At 39.6% G+C, this 23,946-nt stretch overlaps 1 protein-coding gene across 1 annotated transcript; it reads right to left on the reverse strand.

Moving 5' to 3' along the window:
- Positions 1-3,311: 3,311 nt before the first annotated feature.
- TMPRSS12 (transmembrane serine protease 12) lies at positions 3,312-23,940 on the reverse strand. The gene is made up of 5 exons (XM_040488145.1): positions 23,677-23,940; positions 22,807-23,002; positions 15,364-15,632; positions 6,982-7,124; positions 3,312-3,888 (listed from the first exon to the last, which is right to left on the reverse strand). Exons 1-5 carry the CDS (start codon positions 23,906-23,908, stop codon positions 3,637-3,639), a joined length of 1,092 nt encoding a protein of 363 aa, XP_040344079.1. The 5' UTR covers positions 23,909-23,940; the 3' UTR covers positions 3,312-3,636.
- Between the last annotated feature and the right edge of the window lie 6 nt (positions 23,941-23,946).

The following is a 23,946-nucleotide window of genomic DNA, read 5'->3' on the forward strand; positions in this document are numbered from 1 at the left end:
CGTTTTATAATTTTCAGAGCACGGGTCTTTGGCCTCCTTGGTTAAGTTTATTCCTAGGTATTTTATTGTTTGGGGTACAATTTTCAGTGGGATTGTTTTCTTAATTTCCCTTTCTGCTGCTTCATTTTAAGTGTATAACAGTGCAACAAATTTCTACATATTAATTTTATATTTTGCAGTTTTAGTGAGTTCAGTTATTCTAGTAGATTTTGGTGGAGTCTAGGTTTTTCTTTGTAACATGTCATGTCATCTGCAAATAGTGACAGTTTTACTTCTTCCTTACCAATTAGGATGCTTTTTCTTTTTCTTGTCTGATTACTGTAACTGGGCTTGAACCCACGAACGGTGCAATCATGACCTGAGCTGAAGTTGGATGCTCAACTGACTGAGACACCCAGGCAACCCTAAATGATTCTTTTTTATGTATTGTTGAATTCAGTTTGTTGATATTTTGTTGAGGGTTTTTGCACCTATAGTCTTTGTTTTAGAGCCTATTTTGTGGGGCACCTGGGTGTCTTGGTCATTTATGCGTCTGACTTTGGCTCAGGTCACGATCTCACAGTTTGTGAGTTTGAGCCCCGCATCGGGCTCTGTGCTGACAGCTCAGAGCTTGAAGCCTGCTTCGGATTCTGTGTCTCCCTCTCTCTCTGCCCCTCCCTTGCTCACGCTCTGTCTCTCTCTCTCAAAAAATAAATAAACATTAAAATAAATTTTTAAGAAATAAAATAATGCCCATTTTGTCTGTTACAAGTATTACTACCTGGCCTTTTTCTCCCCTTCCATTTGCATGGTATATGTTTTCCAGCCCTTCACTTTCATTCTGCATGTGTCTTTAGGTCTGAAATTAGTCTCTTGTAGGCACCATATAGATGGGGATTTCTGTTTTGTTCGTTTCGTTTTGTTTTGTTGTCTTTATCCTTTCAGTCACTCTGTGTCTTTTGATTGGAGCCTTAGGTCCATTTATATATAAAATAATTATTGATATGTATGTATTTATTGCCATTTTGTGATGTGTGTCAACTATACTCAAGTAAAAAAATAAAAATAAATTGCAGTGTATACTCTACTAGTCTCTTTTGGTGGAGAGAAGCATCATATACCTGAATTCCAGTTGCCTGAAATAAGTGAACTCAGTTGGGTAAAAGATAAGAAATTGCTTGTTGTAGCTCCTGCCTGATTAGAAATACATACCTGAAGAGTAATTAAGGCATACTTTTTGTTAAAGCTTACTTCTTTATTTTGAGACAGAGAGAGAACACGGGGGAGGGGCAGAGAGAGAGAATCCCAAGCAAGCTCTGCACTGTCAGCACAGAGCCCAATCTCACAAACCACGAGATCGTGACCTGAGCCGAAATCAGGAGTCAGCTACTTACCCGACTGAGCCACCCAGGCGCCCCAAGGCATACTTTTGAAGCGAACCGCAAGACCTGCCCCCCAGTGCTGTTGAATGTATTTTGGAAGGGTTACTTAATATTAACATTCAGGGCTATCAAGTGAATCTGAATGGTACTCAGGTAGTATAAATAGGAAAAACCTAATACATTGTGCTGATCGGTATACAAGCATTACCAACGAATTCCTCATAAGACCTTGCTCATGGAAATCTAGGGTCTCTTTTAAGAAAGAACAGTCAATATCCCCTCAGTGTTGCTTACAAGCCTGTACAAATCACAGTCTTCTATCCCATGAGTCTTAAACCAACAATGATCCCTAAGCGAATTAATAAAAAGAAAACTCATCCTTCCTTTCAGTTTAGATCCTGAAATTAGGTTAAAGCAAAGCAAAACAACAGCAAAAACGAAACACTTGGTTTTAGCTTATTGAATGTAAAAACAAGGATGAGAAAATTAGTTCTCTTTTACAACATGGGTTCCCCAAATTCAAAGGAGATTTGAATGAATTTGAGTGAATTTATTAATCGTAGATACTGAGGCAACTTGTTCTTTTGCTTTAATAATTTATTTTATGTAAGTTTGTCTCAGGTTGGATTCCCTCTTTTATCCAGCAAGGATTTTAGTCACCTCTCCTCACAGTTAATGCAGAGAGTCCAAGGAATACAAAATTGGAACATGGGCTCAAAGAAAATAGGTTTAGAAGTAGGTAAGTGGCACCTGGGTGTCTCAGTTGGTTAAGTGTCCAACTCTTGATTTTGGCTCAGGTGATGATCTCAGGGTTTGCGAGATCAAGACCCATGTCTGGCGGTGTGCTGACGGTGTGGAGCCTGCTTGGGATTGTCTCTCTGCCCCTCTCCCACGTTCTCTCCCCCCACTGCTCAAAATAAATAAATAAACTTACAAGAAGAGAGAAGTAGATAAAGGGCTTTAAGAAAGTCACATGAGGGGCGCCTGGGTGGCTCAGTCGGTTGGGCATCCGACTTCGGCTCAGGTCACGATCTCGCGGTCCGTGAGTTCGAGCCCCGCGTCGGGCCCTGTGCTGACGGCTCAGAGCCTGGAGCCCATTTCGGATTCTGTGTCTCCCTCTCTCTCTGCCCCTCCCCCGTTCATGCTCTGTCTCTCTCTGTCTAAAAATGAATAAACGTTAAAAAAAATTTTTTTTAAAAGTCACATGATAAATTTTTAAATAAAAAGTAAATTATTTTGGGGGTGTCCGCACCATGGTTCTTTTTGGGCATAAGAAGGGGAGTATTAATATTTTAAAAATTATTTTCATTAGAATTTTACATGGGGCGCCTGGGTGGCGCAGTCGGTTAAGCGTCCGACTTCAGCCAGGTCACGATCTCGCGGTCCGTGAGTTCGAGCCCCGCGTCAGGCTCTGGGCTGAGGGCTCGGAGCCTGGAGCCTGTTTCCGATTCTGTGTCTCCCTCTCTCTCTGCCCCTCCCCTGTTCATGCTTTGTCTCTCTCTGTCCCAAAAATAAATAAACGTAAAAAAAAAAAAAAAGAATTTTACAAATAGGCAAATACTTTTTCTCTTCCAAGTGAGAACCAGAAACAGGATGGTAATTAAAAATATACACTATAGGGTCACCTGGGTGGCTCAGTCGGTTAAGCATCTGACCTCGGCTCAGGTCATGATCTCGTGGTTTGTGAGTTTGAGCCCCACATCAGGCTCTGGGCTGACAGCTCAGAGCCTGGAGCCTGCTTTGGATTCTGGGTCCCAGTCTCTCTGCCTCTCCCCCACTTGTGCTCGGTCTCTTTCTCTGTCTCTCAAAAGTAAATAAACGTTTAAAAAGTTCAAATATATATATATATATATATATATATATATATATATATATATATGCTGCATATCAAATTTTCAAGAAAATCTAACTTAAAAGGAAATGGTTTTGATTAATTTAAGAAAGAACAGCTTTCATTTTAATTATAAACTCTTTATTATTTGGCATTTGTATGCATAAAGCGTATATTCAACTGAATATTCTATACACACTCTAGGGAAGTATTCCAAATGCAAAATTATGATTATAAAGTTAAAAAAAAATCAAAATACATCAAAGAGGCGTGTCAGTGCCACATTTATGAAAACATATCTAATATGTCCTAATCCTTTTGTTCCAAAAAACGTTCACATGAGAAGTGCAAAGCGGGCAATTACTTGCCAAAAGAAAAAATGGGTTTCATTAGGTGGAACATGGAAAGGGACAGGACGCAAGATAAAGACGCTTCAGAATTTCATTATGGGACCCCCAGTAAGACAACAGAACCTGAGGCTATGAGGACCTGTCCAAGTAGAACATTTATGTTAAATATGCCTTTACTGCTTGCCCGGTAGAGGTGATCCGTCAGCCACTGTTGGTAGAAGGAGGGCCCACAATAGACACCAGGGAAATTTTTCCGACCACAGCCATATCCGTAACTGGTGATTCCCATTACAAAAAATCGTCTGTGTTCTGGTAAGTAGCACATTAATGGTCCACCACTATCACCCTATTAAAAAAGTCCCAAAATAGCGTTAGTTGCTTCTGGTAGTCTTTAAACAACGGGAACGTTTTAATAAATTAATGCCATTAATCAGACATTTATATAAATATAAATGGTCTTTAAAAAAATTTTTTTAGGGGCCCCCGGGTGGCTCAGTCGGTTGAGTGTCCGGCTTCGGCTCAGGTCATGATCTCACGGTTCGTGGGTTCAAGCCCCGCATCGGGCTCTGTGCTGACAGCTCAGGGCCTGGAACCTGCTTCGGATTCTGTGTCTCCCTCTCTCTCTGCCTTTCCCCCATTCACACACTGTCTCTGTGTCTCTCAAAATTGAATAAACGTTAAAAAAAAATTAAAACTAAATAAATACATTTTTTAATGTTTATTTTTGAGAGCGAGCATGAGCGGGGGAGGGGCAGAGAGAGAGGGAGACACAGAATCCAAGCAGCTCCAGGCTCCGAGCTGTCAGCGCAGAGCCCGATGTGGGGCTCGATCTCATGAACCGTGAGATCATGACCTGAGCTGAAGTCGGATGCCTAACCAACTGAGCCACCCAGGCGCCCCAATATACATTTTCAACTTATCTTCAAGTTATAAAGATCCATAGATTTTCAGTTTTGCATTCCAACTCAGACAGAAAGCATTCTGTCTGGCCTGATACTTAGAGGAACCATAAAGCTGGTAGATAAACCTCCTATTTGCATGCTATTGCACCAGGATACTACAAATCCAATTGTTTGGAGTTTTTAGTGTAATTACTCAGGAGAGACATAATTTAGGGAGTAGTGTGCAAAATACTGTAAATACTGCTAGAATACTTTTTATTGCTTAATGCTGTATGTGAAAAGCGTAACTTTAAATGGATAAAGGATTCTTGAAGTTGTGTGCAAGGTTTGCTCACTAGAAGAGACGTACAAACTGGCATCTTGCAGGAGATGGCATCTTTCCAAGTGTTAACGTTGGCTGCTGCAGGGGTAACAGGAATAAATGGCTAAGCCTCTCAGTAGTGTTACAATAACGAATGTCTGTCATAGTTTATACAAGACTGTCAGGGCACCAAAACACTATTACTAAGGACTGTTAATCACTCAAAACAACTAGAACCTTGAGAGAACTGTTTCAGGGTCTAAAGATTCAGGAATGTATTTCTAAGGTGTTTTCAGTGTCTCTCTATAAGGTAGGCATTGAATGAGTAATTACTTTTTGATAGTGAGGCTTAAAAATTTTTTTTTTACTGTTTATTTGTTTTCAAGAAGAGAAAGACAGAACGGGAGCAGGAGAGGGCCAGAGAGAGAGAGGGAGACACAGAATCCGAAGCAGGCTCTAGGCTCCGAGCTGTCAGCACAGAGCCCGATGCGGGGCTCGAACCCATGAACCGCGAGATCATGACCTGAGAGCTGAGGCAGGACGCTTAATTGACTGAGTCACCAGGTGCCCCAGTAATGAGGATGTTTTGCTTATGAATGCAATTCCATTAGATTTCGATTCTCTACTGTTTTACTCAGTAAAAGTTTTAAGAAAAAGGACACTGGAAAGATAAACGCTGGATTGCAGAAATCAGAACGAGTAGGAAAAGGGTAGAGCATGGGGGTTCTGCTTGGGAGTGAAGTGCTGATAGATTGAGAAGTAGAATAAAGAAAGATTCAAAAAGCCCAAGAGACCAAAAAACAAGTAAACTGGACTTCCTAAAAATAAAAATCTGTGCTACAAATGGTAACATCAAGGAGATGAAGAGAGAGACCACAGAATGGGAGAAAAAATTTGCTAACCATATATCTGGCGAGAGACTTGTATCTAAAATCTATAAAAAGTGCTGATGACTCAATAATAAAAAGATAAATAACTCAGTTTTAAAATGGGCAAACTATTTGAATAGACACACCTCCAAAGAAGATGTACAAATGGCTGGCGAAGAAGCACATGAAAAGATGCTCAACATCATTAGTCACTGGGAAAATGCAAGTGAAAACCACAATAAAAACACCCCTTCACACCCATGAGGGTGGCTACAGTCAAGAGGACAAACAATAGGGGTGCCTGGGTGGCTCAGTCAGCTGGGCGTCCCACTTGGGTTCGGGTCATGATCTCGTGGTTCGGGAGTTCGAGCCCCGCATCGGGCTCTGTGCTGACAGCTCAGAGTCCGGAGCCTGCTTCAGATTCTGTGTCTCCCTCTCTCTCATTAAGGAAAAAAAAAAAATTAAAAAAAAAAAAAAAAAGACGACAAACAATAACAAGTCCTGGCAGGATGTGGAGAAATTGGAGCTTTCATATTGCTGGTAGGAATATAAAATAGTGCAGCCATCTGGAATAGGCTTTGGCAGTTCTTCAAAATGTTAAACATTGACCCAACAATTCCAGTCCTAGGTGGAATTTCCAGAAGAAATAAAAAACATACCCACACATAAAAACCGTATACACAAATGTGTACAGCGACATTATTCACAATAGCCAAAAAAATGGAAACAGCTCAAGTGTCCACCGACTAATGAATGGATAAAATGCAGCACATCCATATGGTGGGATATTATTCGACAATAAAATGAATAAAGTATCAATACATGCTATAATATGGATGAACCTTGGAAACACTACGTTAAGTGAAAGATGCCGATCACAAAACATACTGAATGATTCCATTCGTATGAAAATTCCAGAATAGGCAAATCTGTAGGGATTACTGGCTGCCTAGGCCTGAGGGCAGGTGGGCGGAGAATGGGGAGTGATTCCTAATGGGTAGAGGCTTCTTTTTGGGTTGACAAAAGTGTCCTAAAATTAGATTGAGATGATGGTTGCAACGCTCTGTAAATACACTAAAAGCCCGTTGAGTTATACACTTTAAATGGGTGAATTACACATATGTATATTAAAGGTGGTAATAAGAAAAGGAAGATTCAAGACAAATTCCGCCTGAAGTTGACCACGAAACCAAGGAATCAGGAAAGCAATAGGATTTGGATTGTTGGAATGTAGTTTAAAAGGAGAAAAAAGAATTTAGTACCTTTAAATTTGATAATTCAAGACTTTCGCAGAAAGTGATCAAAGGCCTGTTCAAGTTTCCCTCTAGCTTTAGCAAATATTGCAGAGGAAAATTATTTGGTCTTACCCTGCAAGTATCAAAAATTCCATCTTCATCACCTGCACAAAATGAGGTGTTAGGGATTATTTGCCCATAACTCTGCTCAGAATCACAGATCTTTCGAGAGATATAATGTACTTCCGCTTCCTGTAACACATCTGTAACATTACCTATTAACAAAAAAATACCAGTAAATTATTTTGGAGAGCAGGCATTTTGACGTCAATATAAAATGTTCGTGTTGAATAGGTTTTCTTTCCAAAGTGATTCAACAATTATGTAAAGTTGTATCCATATATGCATGTGTGCCTAGGAAGATCGTGGAAGAATAATCTGATTGTTTATGGTTTAATTCCTTTAAGTTACTTTTTGTCTCTATGATTTGCCCATTCTGGACATTTCATCCTACAAATGGAATCGTACAATATGTGAGCTTTTATCTCAAGCTTATTTCACTTGGTATAATGTAGCATGTACCAACACTTCATTCCTTTTAACGGCTAGGTAATATTCCATTGTATGAATATACCACATTTTGTTTATCCATTTATCAGTTGATGGATATTTAGATTGATTTTTTTTTTGTGCTAATATGAATAATGCTGCTGTGAGCATTTGAGTACAGGTGTTTGTGTGGACAAGTGTTTTCATTTCTCTTGGGTATAGACATAGGAGTGGAGGTTTGGAATTATACGGGAACTATAAATTTTAATTTATACTATACTCCAAACTATGCTCCAAAACACCTGTGCCATTTTATATTCCCACCAGCAATGCACGAGGGTTCCAATTTCTTCGCATCCTTGTCAACACTCGTTCCCGTCTAACTTTGGATTATAGACATCTTGTGGGTGTGACATTTATTAACTTTGAAAATTACATTTCCTAACAATTTTTTTAAATATCTGCAGATCAAAAGATCTGGGGTTTGTTTCTGTTCCTGATTCTTTTTTTTTGTTTTCGTGTTTATTTATTTTTGAGAGACAGAGAGAGTCCCAGCAGGGAAGGGGCAGAGAGACAGAGGTAGACACAGAATCTGAAGCAGGGTCCAGGCTCGGAGCTGTCAGCCCACAGCCCAACACGGGGCTCGAACTCACGAACTGCAAGATCATGACCTGAGCCAAAGTCAGGAAGTTAACTGACTGAGCCACTCAGGCACCCCTACATTCCCTAACTATTGGTAGTGTATAAAAATGAAATCGATTTTGGCATTTTGGTTTTATATCTGGCCACTTTACTGGACTCTCTTAATTCCAATGTATTGTGGACTGTATTAATGTAGGTAGTCCCATCATCTGTGAATAGTGAGTGTTTTGTTATTACCTAAGTCATAGGTGTTGTGCATCTTTTTCTAGTGTGCACTTGCTAGAACCTCTACTATGATATTAACAAAAGTAGTGATGGTGGGGGAAATCGTGCCTGATTCTAAGAGAAATGTTCGTTTATAATAATGATGTTTGCTGTAGTCTGGAGGTAGATAACTTTAACCAGGTTCAGGAAGTTCGCTTCTGTGTCTGGATTGCTATTGTTTAAAAAAAAAAATTTTTTTTTTTAACATTTATTTATTTTTAAGAGAGAGAGAGAGAGAGAGAGAGACAGAGTGCAAGCGGGGGAGGGACAGAGACAGAGATGGAAACACAGAATCCGAAGCAGGCTCTAGGCTCTGAGCTGTCAGCACAGAGCCCAACGCAGGGCTCAAACTCAAGAGCTGTGAGATCAGACCTGAGCCCAAGTCAACCGACTGAGCCACCCAGGCGCCCCTCCTTTACTCTTTATAGGACTATTCTTAGTCAGTTTGGGTTACTTTGAATTTTCTAGGAATTTATCCATTTTATCTAAGTATTAAAATGGAGAACTTAACATAGCTTAAAGTATTTTATCTTTTAATTCATAACCTTATTTGTATTTGTGTCTTCTCTCCTTTTCTCATCAGTCTCACCGGGGTTTGCTATTTTTTTTTCCTTCTTCAAAGAACTAGATTTTGGCTTTGTTGGTCCTCTTTTTTCTAACTTTATTTTCTATTCATGAATTGCTGTGCTTATCTCGGTTTCTCTTCTTCTTCTTTCTATGGGTCATGTAATGTTCTGTTCAACTTTTTCCAGTTGGATATTTAATGCATGGTGTTTAGCCTTTTTTCTCTAATAGGTCAAATATTTACTCTTTGGTATTTTTGAGCCTAAAGGTGTATGTATTTAAAGCTTTACATTTCCCTTTATGTGGCACTGAAATTGCAACATTCAGGCTTCTCTGTGCAGTATATACATTACAGTTCAGGTCTAAGGATTTAAAGTTATGACACAGGACTTATTTCGTAGTGTATTTTGAATTTTCTAAATGTGTGAGTTTTCAAAAAAAATATTATCTTTGTCATTTTTTAAAAAGCTTCATGAATGTTTAACTTACATAACAAAATTCTCACACTGTAGGCTTGCAGTTCGATGATTTCTGGTAAATTTATACCGGCACCACAACCCAGTTTTAGACTATTTCCTTCACTCCAAAGAGTCCTCCCATGCCCATGTGCGGTCAATTCCCACCTCCAACCCACATTCAAAAAATGACTAATAGGATTACTGCTACTATGGGTTTGCCTTTTCTAGAAAGTTTGTATGAAGAAATCAACTGGCCACAAATGTAAGTTAGGATCCCCCCCGCCTTTTTTTTTTTGGACTGTATTGTGTTCTATTGATCTCTATGCTCTCAGTACAGAAAACAAACCCATGCCCTGCTGTCTTGATGGCTATAGTTTTATATGAAATCAGAGTAACTCCTTCAGCCTTGTTGTTTGTCAAAATAATTTTGGCTGTTGTAGGTCCTTTGCCTTTTCATCTAAGTTTGTCAATTTGTATGAAGAAGTTTGCTGGGATATGGATAGCGATTGCATTGAATATATAGGTCAATCTAGAGATACTTGTAATATTAACAATAATGAATCTTCTAATACAAATCGGTATGACATTCATTTATTAGGTCTTCATTATGTCATGTTTTGCAGGGTTTTTTTTTAATATTTACTTTTTTGTAATGTTTATTTTTGAGAGCGCGAGAGAACACTATGTGCACGCACAGGCAGGGGAGGGGTAAGGAGAGAGGGGGACAGAAAGGCTCCGAAGTAGGGGTCTGTGCTGACAGCAGAGAGCCCGATGTGGGGCTTGAGCTCACGAACCATGACCTGAGCCGAAATCAAGAGTCGGTCGCTTAACTGACTGAGCCACCCTGGTGCCCCTTGAAGTTTTCAATGTATAGACCTTGCACCTCTTCTGTTGACTACAGTGAATGTAGGTGTGGATCTCTTTCTTTTTTTTTAATCTCAACTGGGGATTCATTGAGCTTTTGTAAATGTTTTTCATGAAATTTCAGGAGCTTGGGGCCATATTTTCTTTGAATTATTTTTTCTTCCCCATCTTCTCTCTCTTCCCCTTCCAGAAATCCCATTGCACACATGTTGGTGTACTTGATGTTGTGCCACATGTCTCTGAGTGTGTATTGATTTTTCTGCAATATTTTTCCTCTGTGTTCTTCAGATTAGGTCACTTCTTTTGCTGTTTCAGTTTCAGTTCACTGATTCGAGACTTTTTATTCAGTTCTTTTGAAAATTGACTCTTTCACTACAGATATTCCCTATTTGGTAAATTATTGTCATCACATTTTCCTTTAATTCCTTTGACTTATGCACACCTAACGAGCTTCTTTGGGGTGCCTGGGCAGCTCAATCGGTTTAGTATCCAACTCTTGATTTTGGCTCAGGTCATGATCTTATGGTTCGTGAGATCAAGCCCTGTGTTAGACTCTGTGCTGATAGCACCAAGCCTGCTTGGGATTCTCTCTCTCTCTCTCTCTCTCTCTCTCCACCCCCCCTCCCCCAATCTGGTTTGCATTCTTTCTCTTAAAGTAAATGAATAATTTTTTAAAGAGCTTCTCTGAAGTCTTTATCTGCTAAATTCAACATCTGAGCCTATATAGAGTCTGGTTCTATTGACCATTTCCCCGCACCTGAGAATAGGTGACACTTTTGGGTTTTTTGTTTGTTTTGTATGTCTTATATTTTTGTTGAAAATTGGGCATTTTAGGGGCACCTGGGTGGCTCAGTTGGTTAAGAGTCCAACGTCAGCTCAGGTCATGATCTAATGGTTCGTGAGTTTGAATCCTGCATTGGGCTCTGTTTGACAGCTCAGAGCCTGGAGCCTGCTTTGGATTTTGTCTCCCTCTCTCTCTGCCCCTCCCCTGCTTTCATGGTCTCATTCTCTCTCTCTCTCTCTCTCTCTCTCTCTCTCTCTCTCAAAAATAAATACATTTTTTTTTAAAAAGAAAGAAAATTTGTCATTTTAGACAGTATATTGTAACAACCCTGGATTTTGATTCCTTCCTCAAGAATGCTGTTGTCAGGGGCACCTGGGTGGTTCAGTCAGTTGAGTATCCAACTCATGATTTCAGCTCAGATCATGATCCCAGGATGGTGGGATTGAGCCCTACATCAGGCTCTGCACTGAGTGTGGAGCTTGCTTAAGATTCTCTCTCTGTCTCCCCCTCTGCCCTTCCCTTGCTCACATGCTCTAAAATTAAAAAAAAAAAAAAAAAGAAAAAAAAGAATGTTGTCATCCTTAAAGTAACTTGCCCGGACTTAAATTGCAGACTCGTCTGTCATGACTGTTGATGTTTCTGCTCAGTGTTTTCATTCTGATTTTTACCTTCAGCCTAGCTTCATAGGGCTTGCATGTGTATCTGTATAGTTTAGGGGTCAGTCAATGATTTGGGCTGCTGATGAATAAATCTGTGTTTGGGTTGGGGACTGTATTCAAAGTCCAGTCAGTTTTCAAATCTACTTTGACTTTCTCTTTATTGTGAGTTCTCTCGGATTTTCCTGACACATGTATGGTTTCCCAACCAGCCAAGGATATTTGGAAAGCTTATTGAGCTATTCTATAGCTCTCACATTTTCAGGATTTATCTGTCAAATTTCTGACTGTTCTACTGCTGGCCACATCCAGGACTAGCAGAGGCTGTGGGTTTTCCCCATTTGTCTCTTGCTGAGTCTTCTACTTTTTATTGAGAATGCTGTTAGCCAGGATTTTCATCTGCTGTTCCAGATAGAGTTCACCTCCTCTGGTAACAAGATTCTGTTCTTTGTGACCCTAGTAAAACTATTGCACTGACTGATGAGAGGGGACTTTGGACCAACCACAAACAAGAAAGCTGCAAGTTCCTCTTTTACCCAGTTTATGGCCGTTTATGATGAACAAATATTTCTCAATGTGTTGTGTACTTTGGTTGATTTTCAAGGCCCTGAAATGGTTGCTTTGGGCAATTTTGTCCAGTTTATATCTGGGGAGGGGGGAGAAGATTTGCCACCCTCCCCATGCCATCACAGCCCAAATTCCCATCCCTTTTATCGTTTTATTGTTTCATAATCACAGTTCATAGTTTGTACAGTACTTACCCTTTGAACTTCAAGATTTGTTTTATGGGCTAGTAAGTGGTCAGTTTATTATTATTTTTTTAATGTTTATTTAGTTTTGAGAGAGAGGGAGACAGAGTGCGAGCAGGGAAGGGCAGAGAGAGAGGGAGACACAGAATCCAAAGAAGGCTCCAGGCTCTGAGCTGTCAGCACAGAGCCTGATGCAGGGCTTGAACCCACGGAAGGTGGTCAATTGTTATAAAGATTCTACCTATACTCGAAAAGATAAAATTCTCTAACTTTTTGAAGGCAGTGATTTGGCTATTAAATCAAGCTTACTAATTATGTTGTTCAAATATTCCAAATCTTTACTTACTAGGTTTTCATCTGTTTGATATGTTAATAATAAAAATAGTGTTGTATTAAAATTCCCTACCATCACAGAGGAGTTATAATGTTTATTGTACAATTCTACTTTTCTATACAATCCTACAATTCTATAATTCTCCTTAATATTATCTGGGTCCTATTAGGTTCAGAAGTCTAGAATTGCTCTATCGTCTTGGTGAGTTAAACCTTTTCTAAATAAAAATGACCTTCTTTATCCCTAATAATTCTTTTGTCTTAAAGTCTATTTTGTCTGCAATTTGCATAGTGATACTAGCTTTCTTTTAATTTGGATTTACTTGATATATTTCTTTACTATTGTTTTACTTATCCCTTTAGGTAAACTGGATTTCCTACTCCCTAATCTGATTATCTGTCTTTTAACTAGTGGTTTGCTCCATTAACACTTATCGTGATTATGGATATATTTGGGCTTTTTTCTACTGTCTTATTTTATATTTTCCACTTTTTTCACTTTTCCTATGCTTCTTATTTCTTTCTTGATTTATTAAGATTTTGTCTTCATTTTCTTATTCCATTTGTTTCTTGCTACTAGTTTACACATTGTATCTTCTATTGCTATTATTGAGATTTGACCATTCATGCTTCAATCTAATGTTAATCAGTATCTTAACACTTCTTTTTTTTTTTTCAATTTTTTTGGAATGTTTATTTTTGAGAGCGAGAGAGAGACAGAGCATGAGCCGGGGAGAGGCAGAGAGAGAGGGAGACACAGAATCTAAAACAGGCTCGAGGCTCTGAGCTATCAGCACAGAGCCCCATACAGGGCTCAAACTCCCGAACCGAACCACCAGATCATGACCTGAGCCGAAGTAGGACGCTTAACCAACTGAGCCACCCGTGTGCCCCTCTCATAGGTATAATTGCTATCATCTCACAGATCATGAATACATATGACATTGTGACAGATGATATAATATAGTGGAAACACATGAGTTTCGAAGCCGGCCAACCTGGGACTGAATTTTTACTCCTCACTTAGCTGTGTAATTTGGGGCAACTTACTTAACATCTTCAAACCTCAGTTTATTCATGTCATAGTATTTTTCATGGTGTTACTGGGGGCATTAAGTGAGAAATGCATTAAGGTGCTTAGCATTTTATTAAGTACCTAGACCTGAATAAATGGAAGCTGCTGCTATATCATTGCTCTAATTGTTGTTCAAGAGTCAGTAACTTGCCCATGGTCATGCAGCTGGTACACTGCAGGGCTGAGATTTAGACTTAGGTCTTTGGTCCTAAAGCCCATACCTCTTTATCTTGTTTAAACAGTATTCTCAGAGGAAAAAAAAATAATTCACAGATCTTTCATACATTTATCTGGTATTCTATCTAATCTATACCTAATTATTTACTTCTTAAAAATTTTTTTTCATCTTTATTTATTTTTGAGAGAGATAGAGTGCAAGCAGGGAGGAGCAGAGAGAGAGGGAGGCACAGAATCTGAAGCAGGCTCCAGGCCCTGAGCTGTCAGCACAGAGCCCGATGCGGGACTTGAACCCACCAACTATGAGATCATGACCTGGGCTGAAGTCGGATGCTTAACCTACTGAACCACCCAGGCACGCCTAATCTACACATATTTAAATGGCTAGTTTCTGTGGGGAATAGAAAAGAGACTCAACGCTTGAGATCATGTATTGCTAACTAGATTTGGATTCCTTTGAGGGCAATTTGTACTTCATGTAGTACTTATATATTCAGGCTTTACGATGAGGAAGATCTGAATTTGTGTCCTACCTTTTCAGCCTCTAAGATCCACAATTCCTGGTCTGTTACATGGGAATAATAACATTAACTTCCTAATAGGAATATTTTGAAGATAAAAGAAAATGATATATTTAGAAAAAGGGCCTAAAACACGGTAAATGCTCTCAAGTAGTAGCTATTGTTAACACCAAAGGCAGAGACTAGTTTCTACATTTATTTGTTCTTCCCAGTAGTTCAATCAATCAATAATTAGTGCCTGTTTGTGCACTAAAGAAAATGTATGGCAATCAACCTGCTTGATACTAAATAGGACATTAAGTAAAAAGGACCCTAAATTTGATCCCTTATAGCCAGAAGCTTATTACGATAAGCCATTCTGGGGGCGCCTGGGGGCTCCGTCGGTTGAGCGTCCGACTTCAGCTCAGGTCATGATCTCGCGGTGAGTTCGAGACCCGCGTGGGGCTCTGTGCTGACAGCTCAGAGCCTGGAGCCTGCTTCAGATTCTGTGTCCCCTTCTCTCTCCGCCCTACCCCTTCTTGTGCTGTCTTTCAAAAATAAACATTAAAAAAATTTAATAAAAAGATAAGCCATTCTGTTACAGAGCTGGAACAAAGAAACACTTAAAACCTCTCTCTCATCCTCTCTGAGAATGTCTAGAGGTTCAAGGGTCTTGGCAGGTATAACCAGAGAAAGTCTCTATTTCTGCTTTGGAAGACAGTTTCATCTTTCCCACAAAAAAGAAAAAAATACAAGAAAAAAAAAGAACATTTCCTTTTCAATGGTTTATAAAGACTAACTGCTCAAGCTCATGATATAAAGAGATACACCTATACAAGGGTTCATCCTCTCTAATAATCAGGAAAAAAATATACACATAAAACTCAGATTATAATTACCTTCTTCTTTTGTTCTTCCCCAGCCACTTATAAAACACTTCGTGTTTTGGTCCAGCATTTGGAAAACATCAAAAGGTAGACAAATAGGCTGAATATAGTCATTATACCTCACTGCTTTTTTTAAATGAAAAAGCGCGATATCATTTACGTAAGTTTCCAAATTGAAATCTGGATGGATAATGATTGCTTTAACTTTTATCTTCTTGGAGTATGGAGGACCTCCATGTATGTTATTAGTTCCAATCACAACTCTCCACATTAAAGGATCTCTGAAAGAGAATAAATGTTGTTATAAACATGTTTATTAAGTCGGTATTCTTCATCTCCCACTAGTTTTTGTTTTTCTCAGGGTAATCAGAAAAATTGAATCTTACTTTCATGTACATGAAGTCACATCAAATAAGAGCCAAAAATATCATGCCATAGGAAAGGAGAAAAAGATCAATGGGACAGAGGTCCTAAGACAGATTTAAGTACATGAGACTTTAGTATATGATGAAGGTATCTCTTCTCACCAGTGGACAAAAGAATGATTTACTTGATAGATGGTATGGGGACATCTAGCTAAACTAACTAGTTTGAAAAGTGAGATAAAATTAAATCTCTGAAAAACATTAAACAGTAAAATAAACCCCAAATGGATTAAATATTTAAATGCAAAAATCTTTTTTAATGCAGAAATCTTTTAAATAACATCTTCGTTTTAGAGATACATAAAGTGATCTGTCTGAGATTTGCTTCCAAATAACTGAAGGGGGGAGGAGTTGGTGGGGATAAAAATGAAATAAGATCAGGTAAGAGTTGATAACTTGAAGCTGGATGCTAGGTACATGGAATTCACTAAACTATTCCTTCTACTTTTGTAAATTTTTGAAATTTTAGAATGAAACCTTTGGATATGAAATTAGCATGAGAATTATAAAAAACTAGGAAGAAAATGTAGGTGAATACATAGCATTGATAGGAAATACATAGCATACATAGGAAATAGGAATAGGAATACATAGCATACATAGGAAAAAGGACTTGATCAAGCACAACATTCTAAATATATAAAACAGGATGCACTTATGGATCTTGACAATCTTAACAAAACAAAAACAAAGAACAAGTAAAAAACCAAAATGTTTTCTGTAGGTCAAAATCAACAATTAAAACCTTAAGAATTTAATAGTTGTTCATCTGGAATTGGACTGGGAAGGAGGGCCTTTTACTTTATAGGCTGTTGTTTACAAATGCTGAAATTCCTTTTCATCCTTCAAACTGGCCAAGTTTATGAGTGTGTGTGTGTGTGTGTGTGTGTGTGTGTGTAATGCTCAGGATAAACAAAAGTCACCAAAACAAAGCAACTCTTATTCATGTGGGAAGTATAAACAGATGGGTACTTTGCCAGCATGTATCAATAGCCTATAAAATTTGCATTGTATTTTACTCTGCAATTCTACTTCCTAGAATTTCTCCCAAGGAAATAGAAGATATTTAGCTATCCTAAAAGTGGGTTAGGTAACCTCTAGAAAGTTTACCAAAAAATTGTAAAGCCCTAGTTCTATTTTGTGTAAAAAGAAATCACTGCTTTGAGCTACTTTGAAATAATGGTCTTTTCTTTTCTTTTCCAAACTTACTCAACTTATATTCCTTACTTCAGTTTATATTCAGACCATAAGATTACAAAACAGGCTGTAGGGGCACCTAGGTGGTTCAGTTGGTTGAGTATCCAACTCTTGATTTTGTTTCAGGTCATGATCCCAGCATGGGATCAAGCCCCACATAAGGCTCTGTGCTGAGCGTGGAGTCTGCTTGAGATTCATTCTCTTTCTCTTTCTCTCTCTTCCTCCTCCTCTCTTTCTTTTCTTCCCCCTGCTTTCTTTCATTCTCAAATAATAGTAAAAACAAAACAAAACAAAACAAAAAAAACCACACACGACCCAGGCTGTATACTGAAATGTATACATTGCTGAAATGAAAGAAGACATGAATAAGTGGAAAGAGATTCTGTGGTCATGGACTGGAAAACTTAATATTGTTAAGATGACAGTAATTACCCAAAGCAATCTATAGATTCAATGCAATCTGTATAAAAATCCCAATGATTTGTTTTTGAAGAAATAGAAAAGCCCATCCTAAATTCACACAGAATGTCAAGGGACCCCAAGTAGCCAAAATAATCTTGAAAAAGAAGACTCTAGTTGGAGGACTCCCATTTCCAGACTTGAAACCTACTGCAAAGCTACAATAGTCAAAACAGTATCATACTGGCAGGCACACACACACACCAGCTGAAAAGAATCGAAAGCCCAGAAATACACCCTTGCGTATGGGCTCAACTGATTTTCAACAGAAGTGTCAAGACAATTCACTGGGACAGGACAGCCCTTTTCAACAAATTTTGCTGGCAAAATTGTGTATGTACATGCAAAAGAATGAACTGGACACTTACCTTACACCACATGCAAAAATTAAACCAAAACAGATGAAGGCCTAACTATAAAAGTAAAACAAAAAAACTCCTAGAAGAAGACACAGGAGTGTCTTTCACGGTATTGGATTTGGCAATGATTTCTTGGATATGACACCAAAAACACAGGTAACAATAAATAAATAAATAAATAAATAAATAGGACGTCTTTAAGATTAAAAACTTTTGTGCATCAAAGATCATTATGAAGAGAGTGAAAAGACAAACCACAGAATGAGAGAAAATATTTGCAAATCCTGTATTTGATAAGGGACTGATATCAAGAATATAAAAAAACATTCCTACAGCTCAGCAAAAATACTAATTAAAAATGGGCAAAGGATTGAATACATGTTTCTTCAGGGAAGATATACACATGGCCAATAAGCACATTGAAAGGTGCTCATCATCACTAGTTATTAGGGAAATGTAAATCCAAATCACAGTGAGGGGCGCCTGGGTGGCTCAGTCGGTTAAGCACCGAATGCTGAAACGACTCTTCATTTCAGCTCAGGTCATGATCTCAGGGTGTGAGATTGAGCCCCAAATTGGGCTCCACGTGGGGTATGGAGCCTGCTTGGGATTCTCTCTCCCTCTGCCCCCCCTCCCGTTACCCCTGCCCCCCACTCCCACTCTTGCACGCTCTCTCTGAGAAAAATACAAAGACAAAAACAGAAACAAAGACAAAACACAAAAGCCACCGTGAGATACACTTCACATGCATTAGGATAGTTACCATAGTAGTAGTGTAAGTGTTAAGTTGTGTAAGCGATGAGCTAGGCACATGGAGACTGACGTTCTGAATCGATTTCTAATCAGTGTGGGGTACTGGGAGACGAGAAACAAATTTAAGAGCTACTGTGCAGAGAGAGCTAATTCTAGGTAATGGAGCCATTAGTGATGGTGTTATGTGAAAGAATCGAGAAGGAACAGGGTTGTAGAGGAAAGATTTTTTTAAAATTCATTTTCGGACTTGCTGAGACGGCAACTCCAGTATAAATGTGTAGTAGAGAACCAGAAATATGACTCCCCTGGAGAGACTTGGGTGTTTCTAGGACATGGTGACTACTGAAACAGAAGTAGACGGACATCTCCAGCGAAGAGTACAGAGGATAAGGCAAAAGGATAACAAGGGGAACTCTAGAAATATTGCCATTTAGACAATGGCAGACTCATCAAGGAAAAGGAGAAAAGAAAAAAGAGACGGTGACTTAGAAATCAAGGAAAAAAAAAAGAAAGAAAAAAAAAGAAATCAAGGAAACAGATCGTTTGGAGGAGAGCAGCGGTCAACTTCGCCACATGCTATAAAGATCAAATAGGAGGCACCCCTGCGGGGCTCAGGCGGTTAAGCATCCAACTCATGGTTTCAGCTCAGGTCATGATCTCACGGTTCGTGAATTTGAGCCCTGCGTCAGGCTCTGTGCTGACAGTGCAGAGCCTGCTTGGGATTCCCTCCCTCTCTATGCCTCTCCCCCGCTTGCACACACACACACTCACTCTCTCAAAAATAAAGAAACTTAAAAAAAAAAAAATCAAATAAGATGGGGACTAACAAGAAGTCATTGGATTTGGCACGGAGGGGGATCTTTAACAGTGTGATTTGGCCCCAGATATCAGACTGCAATTGGGATCTTATGAGTCAATGCAGAGGAAGCAAAAGGGGGTCTCTCAGAGTGTTTAACAGTGAAGGGAAGAACAGAAACAGGTAGGGTTAATCGGTAGGTTGCTTGGGTTTTTAAATAATGGCGGAGTGATCTAAACACGTGTAACGATTCCAGGGAAGAAACCAGAGAGAGGTTGAAAAATACTAGAGCAACATTGAGGTATAATGAAACAGCACAGATTTGAGAACTGGCTTGAAATCAGGGGGCTGCTACTTAACAGCAGTGTGATCTTGGGCAAGTTACCAAATCGCCCTGCTCTCTGGATTCTTCAGGCGTAAAACAGAGAGAATAATAGCTATCTACCTCAGAGGGTTACTGGGAGGGCTTTTTTTTTTTTTTTTTTTTTAAACACAGAATTATATTTAACATCCTTAGTACTTAATCTCAGAGCAAGTCTTTGATAAATGGTCGTTATAAGAAGGAATAAGGGATCGTTGACGGTGCAAGATAAGTGAGGAGGAACCGGAATAAAAGGTGGCAAAGTTAGTCCTCTGACAGAGGGGGCGCTTCTGAAAAGTAGAGACTATGCCCCAGTAATGTCTACTTCCTCAGCACCCAGCCCAGCCCCTAGCAGATAACATATATCCAGTAAATGTCGAGTGCGGAAGTAAAAAAAACATCAATGAGATTTAGCCTTGAGAAACGTTAAGTGGAATATGAACATTATCCTCGAAGAACTGAATTCAATATATCTGGCGTCAGAAAGCAGATAAAAAAATCAAGGCACTTACTTTAACATAAGAAAAGCTCTCTAAGAATTAGAGCTGTCCAGAAAAGAAGTGAGATTCCTCCTAAGGTACCAGTGCATCATCGTAAGAAATGTTTCAAGTAGAGAGCCGTATGCTGTAGTTACGGTTACATGTGTGAGTTTTCATTCTGACAAACCTGGATTTGATCCCTGATTTTGTGGCTGTCTAGCCATGAGCAAGGTACTTAATGCTTAAGTCTCAGGGTCTCCCTACAGCAAAGAATGGTTGCAAACGTTAGTAAAATTAAGTACGAAAACGTGCCTGGCTCGTTTGAAGCACATTGAAGCGATCATTATTTCAGACTCGACAGCCTCTTACTTCGATATTGTAAGAAGGATTCAAATACAGGACACAGGATTGAACCAGACCTTGAAAATGCCTCTTTGAAGTCTAAGATTCGATGACAATGTAACAAAGCTATATTATTTAACCAAGGTCATACATCTGGTAGGTTTTGGAAACTTCCTTAAAGCCTCAGCACCAGAGTGTCAGTGGAAAACTAGGATACAGGTCTCCTCAATCTAAACTCATTTTTCTTCCTACTGTGTCAAAGGACTAGACCAGTAAAAAGCACGATGTCAGGACTTGGTAGGCAAGAAAAGCTTTTCCAAGAATCTTCAAACCATATCAACCAGGGTTTTCCTCCCTTGATTTGAGGTCTGAATGCTGTGGAAAAGCAGTTTTTAAAGATAGCATGTTAGAAAACAATTGTAAAGCACTCACCCTTGAAAGAACAGAATTGATTCCTAACTCTGAAACTTTTTTTCTAGATCTCCACGTTTGGTTTATACCTTAGTATCTTACTATTTTTCTACCTCTGTTCCTCAAAAAGCCAATTTATGGAACTGAAATGCATGTTTCAAAAATTTAGTATACCGGGGCGCTTGGCTGGCTCAGTTGGTCTCAGGGTCATGAGTTCAAGCCCCACGTTGGGCATAGAGCTTACTTACAAAAAATGTAGTACACAGACTAAAACCTTATGTACCCCATCAGGCCAGTTGCCCTCAACTGAATTTTGAACTTGTTAGTCCCTTTTTTTCTTTTTTAAATTTTTTTTAACATTTATTTATTTTTGAGATAGAGAGAGACAGAGAATGAACAGGGGAGGGGCAGAGAGAGAGGGAGACACAGAATCTGAAATAGGCTCCAGGCTCTGAGCTGTCAGCACAGAGCCCGACGCGGGGCTCGAACTCACGGACCGTGAGATCATGACCTGAGCTGAAGTCGGACGCTTAACCAACGAAGCCACCCAGGCGCCCCTTGTTAGTCCCTTTTAAAGACTTTTCATTCTTCTCCAAGAGATCTGTTCTGTTATAAATGAAAAATTAAAGGGGCACCTGGGTGGCTCAGTCAGTTAAGCGCCGACTTTGGCTCAGGTCACGATCTCACTGCTCGTGAGTTCAAGCCCCACACTGGGCTCTGTGCTGACAGCTCTCAGAGCCTGGAGCCTGCTTCAGATTCTGTGTCTCCTCTCTCTGCCCCTCCTCCAATCACAGTCTGTCTCTCTCAAAAATAAAATAAACATGAAAACAAAAATTTAAAAAAACCAAACAGCTAAAGGGATGTTATATGACAGGTACCATCTAAGAAAAAAAAAATATTTTTCTTAGAGCTTCGTATAAAATGGTTATAAGGGTCATGAAGTTCTATTCTAACTGTGGTAAATCCTATTTCTCTAAGACTAACATCACCCATAGAATCAATAAATGTTTATTAGGTCTTCTATAAAGTAGGCCAAGTCCTACATTAGTCCAAGGAATACAAAATAAAACATGTAGCTCTTGTTCTTAAAAAACTCATGATCCAATCATGAGAAAGACAAACACATGGTTGCAATATAATTGTAAAAGCTAAAAGAAAATTGTCAGTATTTAAAGCAATGTCCGACATTGCTCCAAACCCATTGCTCCAACCCATAGTCCAAATCTACCTGTCTCCTATTTTTGTATAGCCCACGAACAAAGAATGTTTTTTATACTTTTAGATGGTTGGGACTCTCCCCCAATAGTATTTTGTCAAATTTTAGTGTTCATAAGTAATTTATTGGATCACAGCACACTTATTCAGTTGTACTGTCTATGGCTACTTTGGTTCTACAGTGACAGAGTTGAGTAGTTGTGACAGAGTCCTTAAAACTTTTGCTATCTTTGCAGAAAGTGTGTTGACTTCTGATTTATAGGATTCACGTCAATAAATAGTGTGCTACATGTAAAGCATTATGGCTATTTGTAAACACACAGCTTAACTGAACATGACTGAAATAAAATGGTCCTCTACTACTTTAAAATACTCCCTCAGAGGGGCGCCTGGGTGGCTCAGTCGGCTGAGCGTCCGCCTTCAGCTCAGGTCATGATTTCACACTCTGTGAGTTCGAGCCCCGCGTCGGGCTCTGTGCTGACAGCTCAGAGCCTGGAGCCTGCTTCGGATTCTGTGTCTCCCTCTCTCTCTGCCCCTCCCCTGCTCATGCTCTGTCTCTCTCTGTCTCAAAAAAATAAATAAAAACATTTAAAATAAATAAATAAAATAAAATACTCCCTCAGAGAAAAAAAATAGGAATTGTGTTTTGAATACATACCTAGTGTCCTTAGTGCAGTGGGCAGCTGTGAGGACCCACTTACTTTTCACTAAGCTTCCCCCACATATGTGAGCAAGAATTTTGCCTGATTGGATCTGCAGGCTAACTAGCCATGGCCATGCACCAATTTGAGCTTCTGTGCCCCCTATAATCCGAGACCCTTTCAATGCATCTGCAAGTGGTGCTGTTCCACAATCTAAAAATAAAAGTCATATATTATTTGGACTGAACATCTCATAATACGCACTACCTCCTAATCTTAACACACTAATCTTTTAAATTCCTATTTAAAAGATGGATAGCAAGCTGGATACCTAAGGCATGCCCATCTTCTGGGGGAAAAAAAAAAAAAGTAAAGGAGCGTTAAGACAAACCGGCTTAACTGATCACTTGCAAATGGGCGTTAGATCAACACAGTTCATTAATTTTAAACTCTATTCCTCTAAATGAGATAGGTTTCTTTGACCAGGTATCACATTGTTTCCTGTGCAGAATGGCAATTAGAGAGCCTGGGACTGATGAATCACGGGCTACAAGTTACAATACTTGCATTTAACTTGTTAGGTTAATTTTTCTCAAGTGTAGTATGAAAAGGTCACCTACGGGCCTTTTCAACCCTGAATCCACTAAATCCTTCATCATTAAAATGGGAAAGACAAACCTCAGTGTTTTGAACATACATAGATGCGCCACACAAGCCTATGGCGTTTTTGTTACAGCGACTACTACCCTGTCATGAATGGACTGCTTAGGTCTGTTCGTTTTAAAGACAGTTGGAACGACAGAAAGGGAGGGACCCAAATCCAAACACTACAGAAGTGGGGAAGATGCACAGGACACCGTCCAAAGAGAGGAATGAATAGATACTGCCCTCTTCGTCTGCGGCTCCCTCCTCCCGGGCCTGGGGGGCCCTCCGCCTTGCTCGCGGGGCCTCAGGCCACCCCGGGGCAGCCACCTGCTCCTGCCAGGGGCTGCGTCCAGTCCTTTCAGAGAGTGAGTAGTGCGCTGCGTACGGGAGAGCGCTGCCCGCAAACAGCAGGGCAGCACTCAGGAGCCGCAGCCCCATTTTGAAACTCCCGGCGCACAAGATGGCGGCAGGCATTTCCTGTCTGTTGGGCTGTGGGCCGCGGGCTGGGAGAC

This window comes from Herpailurus yagouaroundi, unplaced genomic scaffold, assembly GCF_014898765.1.
Source record: "Herpailurus yagouaroundi ecotype Mexico unplaced genomic scaffold, PumYag 166, whole genome shotgun sequence".
Lineage (NCBI taxonomy): Eukaryota > Metazoa > Chordata > Mammalia > Carnivora > Felidae > Herpailurus > Herpailurus yagouaroundi.